This window comes from Aotus nancymaae, unplaced genomic scaffold (genome assembly GCF_030222135.1).
Source record: "Aotus nancymaae isolate 86718 unplaced genomic scaffold, 86718_ANA_hifiasm-v0.15.2.pri h1tg000006l, whole genome shotgun sequence".
Classification (NCBI taxonomy): domain Eukaryota; kingdom Metazoa; phylum Chordata; class Mammalia; order Primates; family Aotidae; genus Aotus; species Aotus nancymaae.
Window position 1 is genome coordinate 80937340 of NW_026988417.1, and position 13876 is coordinate 80951215.

Here is a 13876-nt window from a genome sequence, read left to right on the forward strand (position 1 = left end):
TTGTTTGGCACAAGTTCCTTATGTGGTTTAAATATTAATCCCTTATCAGTTTGGACCCTGTTAATAGCTCTCATCCACCTGATAACTTTGTCAATGTTTCCTTCCTTTTTACATAGAAAAATTCGTCAATGTGTTTTGGGGGTCTTAAAGAGACCTTTATAAGGCCACGAAATTTTTATTTATTAAACATATGCCTTTACCTTTCACATTTAATATGTCTTAAATTTGTACAAAAGGTCTATACGTCTTTTTGTCCACATAATGAGCCAGTTTTATCAACACTCTATTAAATAAGTCATTTTTCCTTAGTAGCTCATGATGTCATCAGTATATTTCAGATTCATGTGTATATGTGCCTGTTTTTGAACTCTTTATCCTGCTTCACTGATCTATGATCGTTCCTGCAAATGATTTCTAAGACTATGTCTTTGTAGTATGTCTTCAGATGTGGTGAGGTGATGCCTCTCTGGGTTTATTTTTTGTTTTGCAAACTTGACTAAGCGATTTTTGTGAATCTTTTTTTTCCATATAGATGTTAAAACAAGTTTGATGGTTCCTGAGAGGAAAAATAGGAAAAGTCTCACTGAAATTTAATTTGAATTGTGTTGAATAAATTGGTCTAAGAAGAATTAACGTCTTTACAACATCAGAAACATGACAATGCGCCCTTTATTCAGATCTTCCTCCATCATGTCCTGTGTCTTAAAATTCCTTAAAGATCTTATGCATTGTTTAATATGAATAGTCTTATTGCCACTATAGCTTTACTATTTTATGGTTTTATTGCTAAAAAAAAAAAAAAATTCCTGAACAGGATGAAAAAAAATAACAGGCTCTCCACAAGCCCTGAGGTCAGAACGTCTCATCTCAACTGATAACAGACTCTCTTTCCCCTCTAACTACACTAACTGCTACCACACAGGGCTGAGTGTACTCAGGGCAACCTTGAAACTAATGCCAGATGTAGAAACACCCCCTTTTTGCCTTTTGTTGAAGCAGGGCAGAGAGGTAGGGGAGAGAATGAAGTATCAGGAAGCACTGTGTTTGCTCTATTAAGCAGAAACAGGATTTCAATATAATATCTTAAAAATTAAAATTACAACAAATTTCTCAGAACTTTGGTTTATCAGCATATGAATACGGTCTTACATGAAGCAGGAACAACTGTCTACAGCAGGCATCTCTGCCAACGATGGCCTCTGGGCCAGTTTACTGGCTGTGTTGTACAGCCCTCCAGCTAAGAAGAGTTTTTATATTGCTAAAAAATGGTTTTTAACTTTTTTATAAAGTTGTTTTTTTTAAAAAAGGCAAATAGCAAAAAAACAAACAAAAAAAAAACCCAAGAGAGAAAGTATCAGGCCCTTCTCAGAAAGTTTGTCAACCCCTGGTTTACAAGAATGATGAACTCCCTTCCGTCCTGCCTCCATCAACCAAAACAAAATCTTAAAAAAAAAAATCCGCAAGACCAACCAGAAGCACAAGTGGAAAGCTGAATTCTCTAACAAAAGACCACCCTCCCCTCCTTGATCTTAGCAACATTGAGTCTGAATCTGCATGACAGAAGATTCAAATTTTTGTAATAAATCAAAGTAATTAAATTATAGGGTTGCACTGAGAAATTCAGTGGACCTTGAAAAAGTTAACTTGGCTGGCTGCTCTTCTTGAAGTTAGTTGAAAAATAAACAATTTAATGTAAATAACCATGCATTCACAGAACTTTAAAGGTAGAAGAAACTCTCATTTTACAGATGCCTACAGGAATTTGGGGAATGAAAGTTTCTATGGAAACAAAGAACATGAAATGTAAAAAAGAGTAATACTCTTAGAATTACTTAGTCGTTTGGCTCTCCATGTGAGGTAGGGAGAGCAATATTCCCAGCATAAGCATATACATTATTAAACCAGGACACTCAAAATAATTAAAGAGATGGATATAACTATATAACTTTGAAAACATGTATTTCTTGACTGCATATTTGCTTTATTATATTGATAGACCTATAAGATAATTTATTCAAATCATATTTCAAAAATACCTTTCAGAATGCACCACAAGAAACTTGAATACCAGTCAAAAAAGTTTTAAAAATACTGCAATGACTTGAAGGTGTTGTCAAGCCAATGAACTTTTATAATCCTACTGCGGCATCCAAAAGACAAGTTCTTTAGACAGTGCAGTCGGGTATCATAAAACATTATATATTGCCACTAGGAATGCAAAACAGTATAGATAGTATACATTTATAATATGAAAGTATAAAGAGCCACTTACATTCATTCAACTGAGGTTTCTTTTATGTTAAACCACATTAATTTGTCTCCATTATAGATTAGTCTGACATCCAAGAAAATAAAATCAAAAGAATATATATATATAAAACATAAAATAAGCTCATAATATAAAATTTACCATCTTAACCATTTTAAAATTAAGGAAGATTTTTTAAAGTGTGGTTTATTAGCCAAGAGTGGTGACTCACACCTGTAATCCCAGCACTTTGGGAGGCCAAGGCAGGCAGATCACAAGGTTGGGGGTTCGAGATCAGCTGACCAACATGGTGAAACTCTGTCTCTACTAAAAATACAAAAATTAGCTGGGTGTGGTGGTGCATGCCTGTAATCCCAGCTACCTGGGAGGCTGAGGCAGGAGAATGGCTTGAACCCGGGAGGCAGAAGTTGTAGTCAGCCGAGATTGCACCATTGCACTCCAGCCTGGGTGACAGAGCAGGACCCCATCTCTCAAAAAAAAAAAAAGTGTGGTTTATTGTCTTTTAAAGTAGAAATTTACTTAAGGATATATAAGATATGTTATATATAGAATATATATAATATATATGATATAAAAACATAAATAGGGTATATATAATATATGGATATCTATATCCTTAAGTAAATTTCTACTTTATAAGAAAATAAACTGCACTTTAAAAAATGTTCCTTAATTTTAAAATGGTTAGATGGTAAATTTTATGTTATATAGTTCTTACCACAACAAAAGTATATAAAGGCAATTTTAATATAAAAAGAGGATAAATAAAATAGGATATAATTAAATTCTCATTTATTTAAAAAGTAGTTGTTAATAATTTCGGGCTGTTTTGTTTCTTCTGAAGTATATTTTGCTTAAAAAGTATAGATACATATTTCTCTCTGTGAAATGAGGGAAGGGTATACCTAGGGAACTGTAAGGAACAGTTATGTGAAAAGTAGGAATTGTACCAAGAACAGGGAAACTGATTAATCTTTATGATGACATAACCAAGAAAAAAGATAATGCATTACAAGAAGATGTATTAATCGAATGTCATCCAAAAAGAAAGAAGTTCAAAGATAAAAATATAGGCCGGGCGCGGTGGCTCACTCCTGTAATCCCAGCACTTTGGGAGGCCGAGGCGGGTGGATCACGAGGTCAAGAGATCGAGACCATCCTGGTCAACATGGTGAAACCCCGTCTCTACTAAAAATACAAAAAATTAGCTGGGCATGGTGGTGCGTGCCTGTAATCCCAGCTACTCAGGAGGCTGAGGCAGGAGAATTGCCTGAACCCAGGAGGCGGAGGTTGCGGTGAGCCGAGATCGCGCCATTGCACTCCAGCCTGGGTAACAAGAGCGAAACTCCGTCTCAAAAAAAAAAAAAAAATATATATATATATATAATGCCATGTTCCCAAGTTGATGTGACAGAATGGCAGGGCACCCACTGACAAACTACATGAATTTCAAGATGACCAGTCTCAGGGCGTCTACACTCCAGTGATGCCCCAGATCATTCAATTCCTGTAAGGAGTGCTGAAAATTATTTACTTTTAAAAAAGAGGGCTAGATGCAATGTGGTTTCCTGAATTGAATCCTAGAAGAATGAAAGAATATTAGTGGAAAAGTGGTGAAATCTGAATGTTGTGTACAGTTTAATTAACAGTGATTGTACCAACGTTAATTTCTTAGCTTTGACAAATACATCTTGCAATATAAAATGTTAACATTAAGGGAAGCTGGGCAAAGGGTAGACAGGAACTTTCCTCACTATCTTTGCAAATTTTCTGTCAATCTAAAGTTATTTCCAAATTAAAAGTTTATTAAAAAGTGAGGAGAGAATTAAGTATCAACCTATGCACACAGAAACAGAACACTTGGCTGTAGTGATGTTCTGATAACAGCAACAGAGGGGAATACAGCAAATGTCATTTCAAAAATAATCCAGGGAGAAGGAAGGAAGTAGTGACTGGGAGAGTGGCTGAGTGGGCTTTTATGTGCTACAATCTTCTATTTCTTTACTTGGATTGGTGGTTGCACATATGTGTTCATTTTTATTCACTGAACTGTACTTTTTGGTACATTACTCTTCAATTAAAAAAAATTAAAACATGTCCCTATTATAGATGAAGGTTAGAATTAAGAGAAAATATAGAAATAAGGTATATAAACAGGGAAGAAAAAAAATCTATGCAGGGACAGATGTAACAGTTATTAAATCCTGAGTAAAATTTTGGAAAGGATCTTGGAAATTACCAAATCCAGAAGTGGTCAGATTCTTTTATGAAAGTAGATCTGGAGATACTTACACACTGCAAGTAGGCAGAGGTCAGACTTTAGTATTTTAGCAAAATTCCTCAGATGATTCTGATGCACACCTGGATTACAAACCACTGAACTACCCCAAGAAGGTTATGTGACCTTCCAGAGCTAGAATGTTCCAGAAATGGCACAAGAACTCTATTATCGGACTCCTGGCCTTCTACTCTACCCACAGTTCAAAACCCTCAGCCAGGATTCCTGGGATATTATACCACTAGAGAGAAATATCTGTAAGTTCCATTCATTTTAATGCGTTTATCACAAAGATTTTTTTTTCTATCACAGTGGCTTTTTTACCCTATAAGGAAGACTCTTTTTTTCCAACATATTTTTGATTTTACATTTCCAGTATAGCATTAATACATTTGTCATTTATTAAATAATGGCAAACCATAGCATCATAAAGTATTGAGACTGAAGGGCTCCTAACCTACTTATTCATTTTAAAGATGAAGAAACAAATGCCAGAGATAGTAGTAACTTGTCAGGAGTTTCCAGAATTCAATTCTCCCTTTTTTAGGTTAATAAGTTAGACTACATATCTTCCCCATGGTTACTGTCTTGATGAGATGAACTAATGTGCAATACGTGGTATCTTGCGTTCCTTCATGTATAATTCAGTTTGTTATGATTTCTATGAATGCTTCTGTTTGAAACAATAATATTTATGTTATATATGTACATATGTTATAAATACATATTCTGATAGAGGCATACAATATATAATAATCACATTAGGTTAAATGAGATATCCATCACCTCTAGAATTTATTTTTTTATTACAATCAATTCAATTCTACAGTTTTAGTTATTTTAAAATGTACAATTAAATCGTTATTGACTACAGGATCATTTTTGTTATAATAAAAATCATATAGAATATAAATGAAATTTACACATATCTGAGTCCTGAATAAATACTTTTTAAAATTTCTTATATACTTTTCTTTGAATATGTGGTGTAAGAAAATTATGGATTGTGTTTATTTGAGTATGAGTTTGTAACTATTTTCAGAATAAAAAATAAATATTGGAACAAAAAAATTGTTGCTGAGCAACAGTGTGATGGCAAGGGAACAGAAGACAACAAAAAACCTGATTGAACACTTAAATCAAGGTGCTTCTTTTATATGTGAGGATAAATCATAGAGAGTTAAGGGAAATTTAAGAATATTTTTTAAGAAATAACAATTTTAGGTAGGCAATTGTGAGGAAAATAACAATCATACAAGCCAAGGCCACGTGATTCTTCCACAAGCCCCAGGGTGAGAGATCGATGCCCTGGTTTGTCAAATATTCTTCGCCAGTACATCTGAAATTCAACAGAAAAAGAATATGACTTCTAGCACCTGTCAGATTTTACTCAGTATATCCACTGTTCCTTAAAGGAGCCTAAAAGTTAACCACGCCTTTAATAATTACCCTTCAGATGTCATAGCTAACAGTCATTGTGCGCTTACAATTTTGCCAAACACTAACAAGCAACATGAACTTAACTTAGTTAATTCCTAAAACAGTCCAATACGACAGACATTGTACACACTTAAAAGATGAAGGGACTAAGGTTTAAGGAACTTGACCAGGTTTACAGAGTCATACTTTGAATCACCAAGTTTTGAGCCTACTCAAATTCATTGGTTTCCAAATCTGTAATGCTGCTCTCTCCAAAGGGCAGAAACATTTATCAAATAATATTTCCCTTGTCCCTGACATCAGCTTAAACAGATGACACCCTTACTAAGATGATCAAAGCTCTTACAGTACTCTTCACCCTTACAAACAGCCATAAAAAACAACACAGGCTAAGAATTCCAAAACCAGGAAAAAAGGTACGCAAGGGCTTCCTGCACAAGTCACGTTCTGTCAGTTCTTACACCAAGACTGTGATGAGCATCACAGATACCCAGCTACAAGATATTCCTAGCAGACTCAGCTATTAGGTTGAAGCCATAAGTGGCAGCTAGAGTACAGTAGAGTAGGGTGAACTCCTGTCTGCAGGTTAGGAAAGCACCTGGTACTAAAAATACCTTGGACAGCCACAATTACTGCCTGATACCATTTTTGTGCAAACAATTACTGCCTGATACCATTTTTGTGCAACTCTTGGGAATTCAGCAATTCCAAAAACATACATAGGCTCTCTTTTACTATACAAGTAGCTTCTTCTTTTGTCTTCTGAGGATGAAGCCTCATCTTCCATTTCCATTAAGCCCATGGTGGCTCCTGCTCATCTGGTCCCACTTTTCTCATCCATTTCATCCTGACCACCCCGATCAAGCCAAAAGAGAGGGGCAGAATAAAGAAAACCTCTCTGTATAGAGGATTTCCTATGAATAATTCAAAAGAATAATTTGTTCTATTGTTAAGAATTATTTATATTCTACTTGAACATTCGGGAGATTTAGGATAATATCATTCTCTTTTCTCTCATTAATTTATGTATCAAAATCAAACCATTAGCAATCACAGAAAAGGAAAGTGTTACTAAATTCTTAAAACAATATTATCTAGTGTTATTAGACTGTTTTAACATTATGTAAAAACAGGGTTTCCTTCTCAACTTACTCAAGTGTTTCTTATTTTTTTAGGTGCTAAATCATTTGATAGGGAGTATTCCAAGTTAATTTAACAACAACAACACATGACTAAGCAGCCTTGGATTTCATGATGTCTTCAAAATGCATGGAACAGTAAAGTGCCAGGATCTTGGCAGGGAAATGTTCACTTTCTTTGTGCTATTGCTGCCTATTTCATTCTTACCACTGTCCATGGGTTGGGCTCAGAGGTAGCCATGAGTTCATGGACCAATAGATTTCATATAATCCATACAGTTCAGGGACCGTAAGCCCTTGATAAAATATCAAAGCACCTCACTTCAATCTCAAGTGCTCTGAAACCTAAGAACTCAAACCCATAATCGCAACATCCAAAGGGTCTTTTAAAAGGCCCAAAACAAACAAGAAACAAACATAAGAAACATTGCTGCATATTAAAAACAAGTCTTAGACTGCAGCAGAATACTAAGGATTTGTGCCGCATGTTCTTGTGCATTTGTGGACAACAACTCACTTTATGGATGAGAAAACGTAGGCTCAGAAAAGTTCAGCACCCCGGAAGGACTCATACAGATCTAAACCCAGAGCACTGGCCTTTCTACATCACACTATAATAGTAAGCAAACCCATATGACACTGAACACAAACTTACATTGCATATTCACAAGTACTGTTTAATGTTGTGTTGAGTCCTGGGCAGAAGTTTTGTCCCAAAAATTCATTATACTGTAAAGCCTATAACACAAGTGGGAGCAGGGCAAGGTAAACAGTTTTAAATTTCAAGAAGTTTCCAAAGAGTTATCACAATCATGCCCTCTGAGTTTAATCTTTATTATTTCAAAAAACATATGCACAGTCTTTGTCTCACCAAAGCAACTAAAGTTATTTTCCCTGGCCATCAGGAAGCCTAGGGTTGGGATTTTGGCTTCCAATACAAAAGAAGTAAAGTATTTGGCCAAAGAGGGAGACCTCTAGCTATATTACACCATAGCTCCATCCTTCTTCTTTCCCAATTTTATAACCCCATAAACATTCTAATTAAAATGATACCGTGGTGCTTAATGGGTGTTGTTAATTTACAGTAACAGCTTTTTTTCTTATTGTTTTCATTAAAAACAGTTGCAATTCTTGGAAGCTAGAAGCTTGATTAAACAGATAGTTTACTTTGGAGTCAATGAGCTTGCAAAAGCCAATATGCCAATGCTTATTATATGGTCTTTGTTCTTCTAATTTTCCTTTCATTATAAACTTTTCCCATCCTCTCATTTATTTCCTTATTGAACTGAAATGCAAAAATATGTTTTTCATCAAATAGCCAATCTTTCTCCTTTACTAGGAGGTATCTCCCTACTCTTCAGCCCTTTAAAGGATGACTGAGGAAAGTAGCAAATGACTCCCTGGCCTTGTGTTAACCAAGGCCAGCAGGAAATTCTCATTCCTTGTTTCTAAAAGGGAGTTTCTGGATGGGAGACTTTCACAGCTCATGACCAAAAATGGGGAAGCTTTACTTCCATTGTTCCTAGCTTGGAAACGCAGTCACAAAGACAGACAAGGAAGACTTACCGTAAATCCATATCGAGGAATGCTGAAGTACTGAAGCCATGAGAGCCAAGATGCAATGGTTGTGAGATTTACCAACAAACCTGAAAAAATCTACAAAAAGCAAGTTCTATGAGTCAGGACTCCTTTAGTAATTTCATGCAGAATTCTAGAGAATACCCTCTTCAAGTCCCTACCACTTTCTAAGTATTTCTTTTAAAACCACTCTTTCTTGAAGTTCATTCCACTCACTTTAAACACTCACTAAATTATTCTCCTCTGTGTGTACACATCTCTATATAGCTATGCTTTTAAAGGAGGAACAAAATATCGAATATATATTATATATTCCATTTAAAAGGAAGATCCTCAATTGTCAAGACTATGTACTCAACTTTCTTTGTAACCGCACACGATGGAAGGTCAAGAAGCACTGACTATTCTAATGACGCAACCACTATGTGTGCTCACCAATACACCTGGCTTTGGAAAAATCTATACCAGATCAATCCTGAGCATCATATGCCCTCCATACTTCAAACGATAAGATTTGCTATTTACAAAGTTTTGCAGTCTATATCCACGTGACTTTTGCAAGGATGTGAGGTTCAGAATGCAGGCTTAAGATAACTCAAAGCCTAGAACTGATACAGAGCATAACATGGCAAGAGGTAGAATACAAACAGGATCGATGCTATCATTTAAAGCTATCAAGCAGCAATAGCGCAATGGAGATGCCAGGACAACCTGCTGCAAATTGACAAGAGAACTAATTGCTGCCACCTCAAGCATACTGGTATATGCGTAACAGTGATGATGTCGCTAGGCTGACTATATATATTCAGACTTGACCTGACCCAGGGCTTAGTATATAACACAACATCTCTGAGTAAAATACAGTTTTATGACTATTTTTTAAACTTCTGTGTAGAAATCTTTAAACAATAAATCAAACAAAAATTTGTATTTGTTGGATGATAGTATGAGAAAACTAAACAAGGCTTATCACTTCCTCATTAACGTTTACACTGGTAGTTTTCAAATCCAGAAATGGAAGAATTAAACTGTGGCAAGAGTTTGTGCTAATTATTTTCATTTAAAGACATTTACACCTACTCTAGCAGATGGGACATGTTTCTGTGTATTTGATGCTGAAGCGGAAAAAAAAGTAACTGGTTTCATTCACCTGTTGATTTATCTATGTGCAAAATTTAGGGGCATGTAAGATTAGGATTAAGTAACCATTAAAAAAAAAGATAAGCAGAAACATATTGAATGTCAGGAACGAAACCCAGAAAGGAGGTACTTAGTAGTGTGGGAACTCTGGAATTTTCCAATATTTTTAAAACATTCCTTTTCCAAATACAAGATGGAGCCAAAATAGACTACTCATACCATACACTGTTCTGATTCTTATAAGGCTTAATGTGTGCCTTGGAGAACAGTATTATAAATCCAACCAAACCATCTCTGCTGGTGGGTAAACAAGCTACCAGTTCAATGCTGTATGTGGAAACTTTAAAACAGAAATCAAAAATGTAAAAAAATAAAAATAATAAGCTAGCAGTTCTCTATCACCAGCATGAAAGTCGGGCAAATAATCTATCATTCTCATGGCAATCTGCCAATCAAATGTTTTCTGGTTTTTGAAATTCCAATTTATTAAGGTTTCATAATATGTCACCAAGAAATACCTTTTAAAAGCTCATTATTAACGACATATTAACTAAAATTATTGGAACTACATTAGAACAGTAACAAAAAAGGTTGGATAACGGCAGAGGAAAGTTCATATATTGTCTAACATAAACTATTTCAGTAGGTGGCCTTAAAGCAGAGTTCCATTTACAGAATCCTTAAAACAGGTTTTATATGACAAGTGAATGTGCAGGAAGAAATAAAGAAAAAAACAATTCCTTCTCAGAGAAACACAGTTCGGACTCACCATCATAAACACAAAAGAGATGGTCATGAGAAGTGTTGCTATGGAAACCACACTCTGACCTGCTGCTATGGCCAGCGCCATGGAACTGGCCGAATAAGCCACCATCATAAGGGTAAATATCATGATGAAGAAGGCGTGTGCCTTTGGTTTCAATCCTTAGAAAGAAAAGAAGAAGTTAACCCAACTTCCTAGGTCCCCATATGTTTGGGATTGCTTATTGTGCAAATTTAACACTATAATATTTTGAGAAATTAATATTAGAATGAAAAAAAGTCATCCACTCTCTAACCACCTTGGGTCTCCAATGTTGTTTCCTTCTATGTAACTGCATAAAGTTCTCATAGTTTCCCTTTTTATACCAACTACATAAGCACTGGTCCTTATAACACCTATGTGCCATTACGTATAATTATGAACAATTTCTGAGTTCCTGCGATGAAGAGCTATAGGCAGTACAACTGGCCAAAATTTAACTGCCTTCTCTTTTCACAGGAAACTCATCAATCGCACATTCATTTGCCCATACATCCCCACAGTATCATTGTGTGCTGTAACTGCATGAGTGAAGAGACTAGTATGATCGGGATGGCATGACCTCGCAGTGATTGTAATATCTGGGGGAGGGAGAGGAAGCCTTCAAAACCCAAGCCTCCCTATACAGATCACCACATCACTCTGGATTGAAACAGGACTAAATTAAGTTTCATAAACTGCTTTCTGAACTGTAGTGAGCTAATGCTACAGGTAATAAAATCTGGAGATTTGAAACAGCCACAAGAACACCTATCAGGAGTCTGGAGATCCAGATCCTATCCCTGATTGTTTAGAACACACCTATTATTTGTCAAACGGAAGGTTTAAGTTCAATTGGTAGTTTTTATCTTGTAGTACTGTCAAAAATAGATTCTTTCCGGGGGTTGTGTGTGCGTATGTATATCAGTGAAATATATGGAAATCTGATGCAAGGAGCCTGGGCTGAAGCCTGATCATAGTGCACAAATGAATCTCCACATCTCTCAAACAAGTATTTTTATTAAATTAATAAGCCCCAAAAGTCACCGTCTTTCTCTCATTAAAGAAGCAGGGATGGGGAATATATATTAAATAAATTCATATATATATTTAATTACTCTATATATCTCTAAGAGATTAAATATATATATTTAATCATTCTATACATCTCTAAGTATATATGTGTGTATGTGTGTGTATGTGTATATATAGTATGTAAACATAGATGGTGTATATAAATATACATATATATAGAGAGAGAGACAGAGACAGAGAGAGAGAGAGATAGAAAACGTAGATAGGCAATACATAACAGCTTCTCCATCATAGTCTCAAAGTTTTATAATTTCTTTCCATGTTTGTGTATAATGTAAGTATCTCTCAGTATAGTTTTATAAGTAGTTTTAAAAGTTCAGGCTGGGCACGTCAGCTCATTCCTGTAATCCCAGCACTTTGGGAGGCTGAGGTAGGAGGACTACTTGAGGCCAGGAGTATAAGACCAGCCTGGGCAACACAGTGAGACCCCATCTTTACCAAAAACTCCACCTTTATGTGTGCCTGTAGTCCTAGCTACTCAGAGGCTGAGGTAGGAGGATCTCTGGAGCCCAGGTGGTTGAGGCTGCAGTGAGATATGATCACCACTGCACTCCACCCTGGGTGACAGAGTAAGACCCTGTCTCGAAAGAAACAAAACAAAGCAAACTAACAAAAAAGTTCAATTGGGAAACAGTCTTGGCAAAAATAGCTGACAGCGAACCGCTATTTCAGAGAGGGCAAATAGACAGACAGATGCTTCCTTATCTCATAGTTTGGCTTATAGTTTTGAAAACCAAAAACATGCTTGCAAGGCGCAATTGACTTCACCTCATAGGCAAGACTAAAGACATGTCCTTTTTTGTCTTGTTACTTACCTAACATGAAGTACACTATACAGGTAAATATAATACTTGGTAACATCCTCATGGGTATTAAATCAGATAACAGTTTTCCAAAGAAATAAGATGACACTCTGTAGTATCCACTGATATATTCGTGTCTATAGAACAAAAATACATATCATACATCCCAGATTAGTTTAAGTAGCCACCGGGCAGGCTAGACTGCCTGCTATAGACTTCTGCTGACAGCAGGGGTCGAACAAGCCAGCTTCCCACATCCTCAGGGCTGGACCCACCATGCACGCCCATGAACACCTCGGGTGCCAGCCTCACTGGGACAGCATCCCATGAAGCTCTGTGCACAGCCCCTCTTCTCATGACACAACACCCTCCTACTGTTGCTCTTTCTAGTTCCTGAACACTCAGTCCAGAGAAACAGATTCCACACATCCTCCCTCTCTTCAAAGAATGCTTCTTTTCCTTCTTTGACACTGGCTTTCCTTGAAGAACAGTAGCTGATTTAAGTAGGAATAGAGGCTTTTATTTTCCCTATTTCTGATTAGGAAGGTGGCCTGTTATTCTCCAAGCCCCACAGTGCAGTTTCAGATCACTAAACTCTTCTTTTTTTTTTTTTTTTTTTTGAAACGGAGTTTCGCTCTTGTTACCCAGGCTGGAGTGCAATGGCGCGATCTCGGCTCACTGCAACCTCCGTCTCCTGGGTTCAGGCAATTCTCCTCCCTCAGCCTCCTGAGTAGCTGGGATTACAGGCACGCACTACCGTGCTCAGCTAATTTTTTGTATTTTTAGTAGAGATGGGGTTTCACCATGTTGACCAGGATGGTCTCGATCTCTTGACCTCGTGATCCACCCGCCTCGGCATCCCAAAGTGCTGGGATTACAGGCGTGAGCCACCGCGCCCGGCCCACTAAACTCTTCTTAATTCTACTCTCAAGTAAAAAAAAGAAAAAGGCTACTGTTTTCATGTGTTCCAGCCATACATCCCTGTCAACTATCAAACTGTAATCTTTCCTCTTCCTGACATCTTTCTCCCACTATTCCAAACCCTTCCACCTACTGCATTCTTTCCCTTTCTAATAATTCCTATATGTGACATGTAAATTTGGGCAAATGAGATAGATCCTTGAAAAATACCCAGCCTGGGAAACATAGAGAGACCTTGTCTCTACAAACATTAAAAAAATAAAATAAAATAAAATAGCCAAGTGGCTGGGTGCAGTGGCTCACACCTCTACTCCCAGCACTTTGGGAGGCCAAGGGTGGGTGGATCACCTGAAGACAGGAGTTTGAGACCAGCCTGGCCAACATGGCGAAAACCCATCTCTACCAAATATACAAAAAATTAGCTGGGTGTGG

The 13876-nt window shown here is 36.7% G+C and overlaps 1 protein-coding gene across 5 annotated transcripts in view; it reads right to left on the reverse strand.

Moving 5' to 3' along the window:
* Nucleotides 1-5313: 5313 nt before the first annotated feature.
* The window catches only part of ABCG2 (ATP binding cassette subfamily G member 2 (JR blood group)), a 121999-nt gene continuing 113436 nt past the window's right edge, over nt 5314-13876 (reverse strand). For all 5 annotated transcript variants that reach the window (XM_021673252.2, XM_021673254.2, XM_021673253.2 and 2 more), the window contains exons 12-16: nt 12536-12660; nt 10614-10768; nt 8693-8782; nt 7782-7864; nt 5314-5886 (exon numbers count right to left, since the gene is read on the reverse strand). In XM_021673252.2, coding sequence (XP_021528927.2) covers nt 5739-5886; nt 7782-7864; nt 8693-8782; nt 10614-10768; nt 12536-12660 — 601 coding nt within the window. In that variant the 3' untranslated portion in view covers nt 5314-5738. The remainder of the gene's footprint in view (nt 5887-7781; nt 7865-8692; nt 8783-10613; nt 10769-12535; nt 12661-13876) is intronic.